This window comes from Falco rusticolus, chromosome Z (genome assembly GCF_015220075.1).
Source record: "Falco rusticolus isolate bFalRus1 chromosome Z, bFalRus1.pri, whole genome shotgun sequence".
NCBI classification, from domain to species: Eukaryota; Metazoa; Chordata; class Aves; order Falconiformes; family Falconidae; genus Falco; species Falco rusticolus.
The window spans coordinates 17,873,803-17,885,181 of NC_051210.1; the positions used below are offsets into that span (position 1 = coordinate 17,873,803).

At 44.6% G+C, this 11,379-nt stretch overlaps 1 protein-coding gene across 1 annotated transcript; it reads left to right on the forward strand.

Moving 5' to 3' along the window:
• Window positions 1–517: 517 nt before the first annotated feature.
• ARL14EPL (ADP ribosylation factor like GTPase 14 effector protein like) lies at window positions 518–9,504 on the forward strand. The gene is made up of 5 exons (XM_037374510.1): window positions 518–643; window positions 2,676–2,852; window positions 7,156–7,278; window positions 8,748–8,887; window positions 9,255–9,504. The coding sequence occupies exons 3-5, from the start codon at window positions 7,168–7,170 to the stop codon at window positions 9,475–9,477; spliced, it is 474 nt and encodes a 157-aa protein (XP_037230407.1). The 5' UTR covers window positions 518–643; window positions 2,676–2,852; window positions 7,156–7,167; the 3' UTR covers window positions 9,478–9,504.
• The last annotated feature ends 1,875 nt before the right edge of the window (window positions 9,505–11,379 follow it).

Sequence of the window (11,379 nt, forward strand, 5' to 3'; positions counted from 1 at the left end):
CCACCCCCCCCCCCAGCTCTTTCCCAGGCTTGTCCTCACTCCCAACTCTTCCACCTCCTTCCCTTGAGCAGCCCAGCAGAAGGAGGGATGGCGGCTGAGGTCAGTCCCTAACCGCTCCTCTCTGCCGCTCCTCTCTCCTCACGCTGTTTCCCTGCCCAGCGCGGGCCCCCTCCCACAGGCCACAGCTCCTTCGGGGACATCCACCTGCTGCACCGCGTTCCCCTCCAGAAGCTGCAGAGGAATCTCTGCTCTGGCTCCCCCGTCCCGCGTCCCGCACCGCCTCGCTGGCCCTGCCGCTCGCACTGCCGTTCCACTCGGTGCTTCCCCCCCTCCTCTCCCCGCGCTGCTCGCCTGGCACGTCTGCCCTTCCCGAGGCGGCTCTCCCGGAGGCGCCGCCAGCTCGGCCGACGGGCGGGGGCACGACGCCGCAGCCGGCGGAGGCCGCTGGCCCGCACAGGGCTGCCGCCGGGCCCCGCGCCGCCCGCCGGGCCCCGCGCCGCCCGCCAGGCCCCGCGCCGCCCGCCGCGCCCCGCGCCCGGCCGGCACGGGGCGGGAGGCCGCGCTGGCGGGGGGCACGGTCCTGCCGCGAGGGGGAGGTGGGCTCAGGGAACCGGTAACGGCACGTCTGCGGCCTCGGGCTCAGGTAACGAAGCGCTGGGCTGGAGGACGCGGCGGCTGCCGCCTCTGCCCTGCCTGTGTGCGGGGCGCGGCGATCGGCACCGGCGGGGGTGCTCCGGGGCAGCGCGGCGGGGCGGCTGTGCGGCCTCACACGCGCCTGTCACAGCCCCTGCCTGGCGTCTCGGCCACCGAAACGGGTTCCCTGCCCTTCATGTGCTTTCTCCCTGTCATTCCCACCCCCCACACCCCCCAACTGCTGCCGACTGAACATCCAGAAAGGAGAAAACAAGAGGCAGAAACACCTGGTAAACCCGGCAGTTTAGAAATAAATGGGGGTGGGGGTAGGGGTGGGGGACATTAAAGATAAAATGAGAGGAACACCAGCAAGACCTCCCTCTCAACGTTTGAACAGTGGAATCATAGAGCCGCAAGAAACTGTTTCCTAATAGGATAAGAACATTACAGGTTAATGTTTAACACAGAAAAAGTGCATTTTTTTCCTCTCGAGCTGCCCCGTTTGTGCTGGCTGCGGGATGCTGCTTGAGCACACTGAGGGTGCACAAGGAACAATCTGCTTGGCGTTGGATAAGGGCCAGGAAGCTTAAAAGACGTTCAATGGATCTGTTCTCTGCTTTTCTCCCCACCCCCACCCCTCAGCCCCGGTAGGGGCATTAGTTCCATAGTATTGTATCTCCCGAGGTGTATTTGCAGTCACTGGCTCATGGTGGGGAAACTTGTCCCTGTAGAGACCATTAGGAGTTTCACCACCAGAATCAATCTCTCTAAATGCCACCTAAGATTTTAATCTACATGTACATCCTCACCTACTCATAGCCTAACACTCACTCAGTAAAAACAATTCTGAGTAGATTGCAGGCTGTACATCATCATGTATGCTATGATAAACAAATATCACAACTCATGCACAAACAATTTAGAAGTACAGATACACATGTATAAGTATTAGCAAAAATGGAACAGAAGGAGATACCAAGCATAAGGTGTATTTATAGAGTTAATAATTCTTGGTTTCTCCATTATGTAAAATATGGAGAAATGAGAAGAACACTGGGAAAAATATAGGAGAATAAAACCAGTTGTAGGTTTTTGTTTGTGGCTTGCTGTTGTATGAGTACCTTGGAGACTGTGATTAATATTGTTCCCCTCGAGGGATTTCTGTTTTATTTTTCATGACAGGAAAAACAGTCTTTGAAAAAATGAAGGAATGTGTAGCAGCATCTAAATCACCTAGCTAAGCTCCGTTGCTAGAATGCTACATCAGTTTTTGATTTTAAAATTGTTTGGAGGGGAAGAAAATAGTATGGTAAACACTAAATTTACTTGCCCTCAGTGTTGTGAAATACCTCAGAGAATGGGTGGATACAGCTGGTGAAGATAAGACACATTGGACTGTTAGTCTAAGCATGACAGGAGAATTTGTAAGACTTGACAGTTCTGGATGTTTATTAGGATTTAGCTGTGTTTTAGGGAACAGTAATAAGAGCCTTAAGTGATTGCAGCATGCTGGAAACTGGCATCTGGAGGTATCGGGAGGAGTCTGAGTTGTCTCCAGTAGTGCAACAAACAATCTTGAAAGGAAGCAAGCTGAACCATGAGGTTGCATTGCCACTTTAGCTGTTGGGGATTACTTAGCTATTTATTGGATTACTTTTGACTGTTGGAGATGGTGAACAGAATCCAGAATGTTCTGTCTAAAGCAGTAAAATATTCCTTTACTACATCCATACCCTAAAATAATAACATCCGTTCTTGTAAAATGCAGTAGTTATTACACTTTTTTGTTTACTTACCTTTTAAGAAAAAAAGCTCTAAGAAATACATTTGCTCTGTGAACATACCACAGATGCAAGTAATAAATGAGGACTTTGATCCCAGTTTATATAATTTCTCTATTTCTACTCATTGTACTAAGTACTATTTAAAAAGCCATAATTAATGAGGCAGAAAGTGTGAGGTCCTTTAAGACAGTTACCTGGCACTGTCTTCAGCCTGCTTCTCTGGGGAGTGCTATTTTGGTTATTTGTCTTCTGTTTCAGTCACACTGAGGCTGACGTCATACTTCCACTATCAGAGGAATTGTGCAGCAGTAAACCTATGCTGTGCCAGCCCCTTCCTGGGGTAAGAACAATTTAAAATTCTGGAGAACCTGCTTTTTCTCCTGCTGCCTGCCCTGAACTGAACATACGCGCTTCAGAGCTCCAGGTTTTCAAAAGGTAAGTCTGTCAGATCTCTTCCGCCAATTGCATAGCAACCAGAAGATGCTCATGGTTTTATAATTATATCTTCGATTTCAGCTAAAGGATCACTCGCTTCCAGATATGGCAGAAAGGCTCTGGGTTTGGGAGGGAAAACTCATGAGGGTTTGTTTTACTGCGAGAGGGCAAGATTTACTGCTCCAGACTCCCGTCACAGAATGGGCCATTGCTCTGTCATCATGTTTATCAGTTTTCTGGGAAACCAGCTGAGTTACAAGATACAAGACCTGCTTCTTTGTCTGGTCTGTGTTTCCTGGCTGGCTTCAAGGCCATCTTCTGAATGCATATGCACATTTGGGGCTATGAGAGAAAGCATGGACCAGTTGGTAAGTGGCCTTTCCACATTTTTACAGCTCAGTCCGTAGCTGATCCTGGGGAAGATTAATTTTTCATTCTCAGTTTGGCTGGCAACCTGATGTCCTACAGAGATTTCAAGATGCATACCTGAATGTGCCACAAACCTGACTGCTGGTTTCTGAGCTCACAGACATCTCTGCCAAACTAGGCTGAGGAAGATGGTACTATTGCAATGGAATAGCCTAATCCATGTGGACATTGGGGGATTAAAGCCATAGGGACAGCATCTTGTCTTGCCCTAGTGGAGGTGATGAACATGCTTACTGGTCTCTGCCAGAAAGTGTCCAATGGTATGAACAAATACAACTTGAAAACAACATGGATTCACTCTGGCAAGCCCTGCAGAGATGCTGGCTTTAGGCTGCTGAGATCAAGCAGCCTGAAGTATCTGGAATGCCAGTCACCACATTTCACACCAGCTACAGCCACAGTGGGATGTTGAGATGTGGATGATCTCCTTCAGGAAGTACTTAATGTATTCAAAAGGTGTGGGAGAATACAAGTTTTGGTGGAGGAAGAGTGCAATTGATGGTTGCTTGCAGAGTTGAAATTTTTATGGAAGAGACTAGTGTTCAATATATTGCCCCTGGATTATAACTACAGACCAAAAACAGTAGATGAAAAAAACTCTGCTTCAGGATCAAGAATGCTTTCCTCTGGATAATTAGGTTCTGCAGACTTGCAGTAGATGTCTGAGTCTCACACTCTCCCTCATTCTCCTATCCTCCTTCAGAACATGCTATGGAGGATAATCAGTCCTGTGAGTCTCACCGATGTCCGAATCTTGCAGTTTCCTTGTCACATTCTGCCTCATTTTTGAGCATCTTTCCTGGAGATTAAAATTTAACACTTTATCTTTACAATATATATTGAGACAGAAATGTGCTACATTTTCTACACAGGATATTTTTCACTGAGGTGGAAGGGCATTTGAAACACGTGTTTGGAACAAGATGCTTGGTCCTTTTCTGCCAGTATTTAAAAAGTGGCTTCTGATTTTGGGTATTTGGCTCCAGATAACTGCTAGGACCTAGTTTCCAAAGGAATCAAGTATTTACATGACCAGAGCACATGCAGGAATTCTGCATGCTTACAGCAGTAGCTGCTGATAGCTGTTCTGCTTCTGAACCCTGCACACTGTAATAAAACACACACGGATGATGGTCATGCATACTCTTAAAGTGCTTTAACAATGCTGGACGCATGATTGGGCAGGAGAGAAGGTGTATTAAGCAAATCCTCATCAGGACTCCAACCTGAGTGCAAATGAAGAGCAATACTCACTTTCTTTGGAGCAGTGGCCTTCATTCTTATTTTATTTGTAGGCACCTAGCAGGATCCCCCATACAGCAAATATTAATTGCCTGGTAATAGCTTTCCTTTTCTAACCCTAAAAAGATGCTCAAGCCCCAGGACTAAAACTGTGTCCTCATTTCTGCTGGAATAGAGGGTTTTTTTCTTCTTTAGTAGCTGGTGCACTGCTGTGTATTTGGTGTGAGAATAATGTTGATACACACTGGTGGTTTTAGTTGTTGTTAGGTAATATTTATACTAAATCAAGGACTTTTCAGTTTTGCAGGCCCTGCCAGTGAGAGGGCTAGAGGGGCACAAAAAACTGGGAGGAGACACAGCCAGGACAGCTGACCCAAACTAGTCAAAGGGATATTCCATACTGTAGGACATCGTGCTTGGTATATAAACTGGAGGGGTGGGAGTGGCCAGGCTCTGTTGATCGCTGCTTGGGGTCTGGCTGGGCATTGGTCAGCAGGTGGTGAGCAGTTGGCTTGTGCATCACTTGTTTTTTCCTCCTTTTCCTTTTGGATTTTATTCCTCTCCTCCCTCCTTTGCATTATAATTATTGTTTTTGTTATTATTATTGTTGTTGTTGCTGGGTTTGTTTTGTTTTTTTCCTCCAATTTTATTTTAATTACTAAATTGTAATTATCTCAACCCTTGTGTTTTACATTCCGATGTGTGTGTGTGACCAAGTGGGCTGTGTGGTACTTGGTTTCTGGCTGGGGTTAAACCATGACAAACTGTTGTTGTAAGGCATCCCATTGTGAACAGTGTCACAATCTCAGTCATTCTTCAGGTGACTGAAGAGGGGAAAGGGAAACCCTCTCCAAAACTGGCTGAAAGCTGTTCTTTTCACCTCTCAAAAAAAGTGTCCTCTCCTGTTACTTACTACAAGGTCTCCTCCTTCTCATTGCTGTTCCCACTGACTGTTGCTCTGCAGGGAAGAGCTGCAACAGAGGAGGCTGAAGGCCTGGACTGCTTTTCTGCTTCTCTCAGGGAGGTGCTGGCCCTTTGGCGGTGGTGAAATGAACATCCTCTCTGGGACAGGGTGTGGGCAACAGCCCTAAAGTACAGGGCAACCTGGCAGAGACCACTGCACTACCTTTCAGAGGCAATGGGAGAGACTGGGCAGCACCTGGGGAAGGGCTGGAGAAACTCTGGAAAAGCTTAAATATTTCCGGTGGTGTTTGGGGTTAAGGCCTGAGGTAGTGGGTTTGTATGGGAAGATTTTTTTTTTTTTTCTGGGGGGTGCAGGGGGGCAGGGGGTCTATAGGGGTGGCTTCTGTGAGAAGATGCCAGAAGCTTCCCCCATGTCCAATGGAGCCAATGCCAGCTGGCTCCAAGACAGACCCACTGCTGGCCAAGGCTGAGTCCATCAGTGACGGTGGTGGTGCCTCTGGGGTAACATATTAAGACGCGGGAAAAAAGTGAAACTGCACCAGCGGAAGAGAGGAGAGAGACTGTGTAAGAGCAATGGCTCTGCAGACACCAAGGTTGGTGAGGAAGGAGGATCTCCCTGTCCTCATCTCAACCCATGAGCCTTTCATTACATTATATTTTCTCTCTCTTGTCTGGTTGAGGAGTGGAGCGATAGAGCGGCTTTTGTGGGCACCTGGGATTGAGCCAGGGTAAAACCACCACACTGAGGCACTGGAACTGCATATATTGCATAAAAATTTTTAATTAAATAGCTTCACAAGGTGGGTGAGAAGAGGTAGCTAATATCCATCCTGAACAGTTGCCACCACCATTTCTGTGTGATGGGGCAGAGGTGATGGGTGGGATTTGTGGGACAGACTCACAGATCCCACAGTCCTCGGTGGGTGCATTGTTAGCAGAGACAGAAATGCACTTTTTAGCTGTTAAATCTAAAAGTTAAACATTCTATTTATACACAAAACCTCTTGCAAAGCTAAGGACTGAGATTTAAATGCTAAGCAGTTTACTTTTAGTCCATTGGTTGAAGTTTTCGGGAAGAAAACTGTGAATCCGCAGGGAACGGGCTAGTTACCGTGGCCACAGCTCTGACACACGCTTGGAGGGTCTGTGAATACAGGCACGGAACACGCCGAGACCCCTCCTGCTCCACGCCCACCCCACCCCGGCTGCTCTTTTTTGGAGCCTCGCGAAAAGAACAGCAGCTGGGACAACAGTGCCCCCCGCTGGTAAGCGGAATCACTGCTCCTGCGTGCTGCTCCCTTCATTCCCGTGCGCGTCGCCGGCTGCTGCTGCGTGTTCCGTGAGAGCACCGCTTCTCACCTTTGCCTCAAAGGTGGCATTGCCGTGGTGTCAGGAACGGGTTCAGAGTTCACAGCATTTCTTTCCATTTCTGTGATATTTAAACGCTAGAGGTTTTCCGAAGTTTGCCTAACGAATTGTAGAATGGCTTTGATGATACAGCCTTTGGTTGATGTTATATTACTTTAATACAGTTTTAAAATCGAGGCTGATACTGAGCCACATTTTGTTCTGCATTTGCTGTTGGTTAAGAATATATAAAAGCCTAGTATGGATATCACCTGCTGACCTTAAAACCTTCACTTAGAAGTCTGTGGATGTCACACTTCTGCACGTGTCTAACACACATGTATGTATGTATGTATTTCAGAAGGGTGGTCAAATGAATGACATCATGGAAGAAAACTGCAAGAAAGGCAATTCTGCCCAGGAAAAATCTGCAGAAGAAAATGTCTCTCTTGATAAGGAGAGTTTGATAACACAGAGACAACTGGTATGACTACTCTGGTACTATGTTATTATCAAGATATTTACTATTGCCTTCGATTTCTTCCATAGTTACAAAGTAAAAAGCTGGAGTCAATAGGGTAATATCAGTAATAACAACAGTGAAATGAGTCCAGTTTGCAGTGCAGTCATTTAAGGGGCTAAGAGTAGTTCTGAGCTCAAATGAAATAGTAAGTAGGGAAATAGGGCAGTACTCTTACAGGGAGGACTATTTTCATAGATTATTATTTGTTTCCAACTTGAAATTGTGTAATTTATGATAATGAACAATGATGATGCTGAAGCATATTTTCTGCACTGAAAACCTAGCCCAGACTCAAAAGCAGAAATACCTGAATATGCTCCTCATGTAGGTGCATGAGATTGCCCTGGAAGTTTTCAGGAGGATGCAATTGAAGATGCATAGCATCAACCACCTTGTAAACAAGTGCACTCAGGTGCACAGGTATTTCTAAATCACTGTATCAGCAGGTTGGGCTGAACTGCCACTGCTTGCCCTATGAGAAGCAAAGAAAGCACTCACTTGTTTGTGAAAAATTACTGTGGACTCTGAAAGGAATGACACCCTCCGGGGAAGCTGAGGGGTGGCAAGTCACCTCCATTTATCTAAGAGGAGAAAAGATAAATCTGTATGTATGTTTTTGCCTTTGCATAATGCGTGACAAATGTACGTTCAATGTCCATAGTGATTGTCCAAAGAGAAATTGTTTGACACAACACCCATGTTTGTTTGCGTTGACTTTAGACATGACTGCAGACATGCACAGGCTATGTGGAATGGCAAATCACAAGAGCTGATGTTTTAACCTCCAAAACATTCAGCAGTTCTAGTTAATTGCAAACATGAATCCCATAAAATAGGCAAGAAAAGGCTTCCTCCTATTTCTCAAAAACTGTGCTCAGTTTAACTTCTTTAATTTCGTCTGCACTTTTTTCATACTCCTCACTTGTGCAAATGCTTTCTTCTCATACTAGTTGCATCTCCAGACGTTTCTCTTGCCCCCAGATTGTTTAGACAAAGATGGTTTCTAGGCATCTGAGGGAGCAGTGAAGGTAAGGGTGAATCCAGTTGAGATGCTTATAATCATAGCACTTATTTTTACCTTATGGATAAAATTGAAGACAAAAACATACATGAACCTGCCTTCCAGCAGACAACTTTCAAACTCCATGCCACTGTACCAGGGTAACATATTTAGAGTGATGGTTATTCCCTCTCCTGTCAGGATGCACAGTCAGTCAAAGAAATACTGAATTAACAGTTAGACAGGAAAACATTTTAAACAATGTAATCTTAATTTAGGTCGAGTTTTGCTTCATTTTCCCGACTGTGTTGTTTTAAGTTTTAAAGAATATTAATTTGAATGCAATTTGACAGCCAGTGAGGACATTTGGCAGTTAATAAATATTTGTTCCAATTGTACTAATTATAAACTTTCTGTTGTTTATTTATAGCAACAAGTTGAGAAACAATTAAAATCCTTAGCCTTTCAGAATCCAGGACCTCAGGTAGCTGACTTCAATCCTGAAACTAGAGAGCAGAAAAAGAAAGCGTGCTTGTCACAGATGAAACAAGGTTTTTTAAATAAGCCCAAGTAAGATGTGCTAATTTATTATGTGTTTTACTTTAAAACTGGCTGGTATGCTGTTTACTGAATATAAGTGAAATGAATAAAAGCATCAATATTTTGCAGAGAGATTTCTTATTACATATGAAAGCTGTGCTGGGGAAACGGTCTTTTTCTGTGTGACTTACGTGAATTATGATTTACTTCTTTGGTACACTTTCACTTTTAATAACAGTGGTTGTTACAATTAGGATAATGCTGGTATTTCGTCATGCTGTGAAGTTGTTAAAGAGGAAGTATTTGTTCCTGGACAGATGTTTGCCACATTTTTTTGGTTGAGTCTTTGAACGTGTTGAAGCATTCACTGAGAATAATTTTTTCTTCTTTTCTGCAGAGTTACAAAGAAGTATGACAAACGTGGCAGGCTGCTTTGTAATAACATGGATTTGTGTGATTGCCTGGAAAAGAACTGCCTGGGTTGCTTCTATCCTTGCCCCAAATGTAATTCAAACAAATGTGGGCCAGAATGTCGCTGCAATAGGAAATGGGTTTATGATACAATTGAGAATGAAGTGGGGAATGTTATCAGTGTGTTGCCATTTTCTGTCCCTGACTGATTTTTGTTCTGGTAGTTTTTGTGCCTGAGGAAAGTTCTTCCTTCTCCAGATTTTATTAAAATAAATCTTGGCTTTATGAATTGTCTCTAGTGAAGTGCCTGGCGGTGGTGCTTGTGCTTCTTTATTGCTGCCTACCTAGTACACTTGAACCTTCCCCATTTAGGTAAGAGTATGTATTTCATTCTTCCTCATCCTTGAGAGCTTTACAGAGGCATCTAGTCAGTCCTCTTTAAATCTTGACTTTCTAAAACTGAAGGTGTCTGAACTACTGTGGAAGATAATTTTCCTACCCTGTAAAGCTGAACCACATTGCTTGTAATGAGTTTTTCTCTTGCCCATTTCTCTGCTTGTTCACTTACTGGAGAGGAGAGAGGAAATGACCCTGCAATTCTTTGTTGCTGCCCAGGCTACAAGACTGAAACCAACATGTTTGGTCAGCAGATTTTATATTTGTTTTAACAACATAGGGTGCATTCAGCCTTGATCTGTTATTAATTATATAGCTAGAGGTAAATGGTTTGGATATTTTTGGCTCTGGACAGAAAAATCTCTTCAGTTCTAGGAGTTTCTTCTTCATGTGAGACATGACAGATTTCAAACACCGTAACTTACAGCCAGTCTCCTTATGAGGTGGGTGTTCTCACTCGTGATGGGCACTCACACCCTTTTTGAGAAGTGAGGGTCACCCTGGCTCTCGAAGGGGAGGAGGCTGCAGACTGCAGCAGGCAAGCTCTGGGAGCATGCTGCTAGTGGGGGAATCACTCGCCGGGCCCTGTGCCTGTTGTTTTTGAGGACACTCTCCCAACTTTGAAAGTGGCAACACTTTTCTCCCCTACAAGAGGCCATCCTTTGTGGACAAAGGCCTCCTGCTCCAAGACAGAGATAACTCCTAGCAGAAGAAACATCCTGGAAGATCTCAAAAATGCCTTAACACCACAAGCTCCTTCTGACTTTGTACCTCAGAAAGATTTGTTTCTCCTTTCAACTAATGACACCTCTGTATGTAAGCTTGTAGCATAAAAACACCCAGTATCAAAAATCTTCCTAGGAATATTTGCTGTGGCGGTTAAACCACTCTCTGTTTGGCAGTTAGATCTGGTGCTGTTCTCTCATATACCTCACTGGTCCCAAAGTGTCCTTTGACTTGTACTGGGAGTCCCAGTAGCCCATATCATCTCTGAGCTATATTTCTTAATGTAGGTAGAAATCCCACCAATGGCGTCAGGGCTTGGTTTCTTGTTCCAGGTGTGCCACATACTCATTCTAGACTTGACTGAATAAACAACTGTTCAAGGAGATAAAGTTGATTAACATGGACAGGAAGATGGTGGCCTTCCTTTGAAATAACCTCAAGATCTGAAATGGACAGGTTTGAATTAGCTTAACTTTCTTTCCACTTAAAGGCAAAAACCCAAATAGTTTCTCAAGTGGATGCCTGTGGCAAGGCTACATGCTAGATTTTTTGAGTAATGTGATTAAACCCATACTGGTGTAAATCTTTAGAATCCCATTATTGAATTCATTGATGTTACTTTGTGGTTTTTGACATGGACTCTGTCACAATCATAGCTAAATGCAAAGTGTAAGAGAACTCCCATCACAAACACACTTAGCACAACCTTGAAAATACAGCACAAAACCTGAAACAACAGAAGTGAAAGCCAAGAGAAGGATAATGAAGTAAGAGGATGTTGTAGAGGCTGTTCTGCTGTGGTTTGAGAATGACTTTAGCGTTGCAATGATCCTGATAACTCTACCCCCAGTTCCAAATAAGCAGCTGACAGTGCACAAGTATAATCCCTATTAGGGCAGTTTTACATGTGGGACAAAAATTAAAAAAAATTAAAAAGACCAGTGTCATACATTGTATTGTACTGATTCTGAAGCCTAGTGGTAAATATA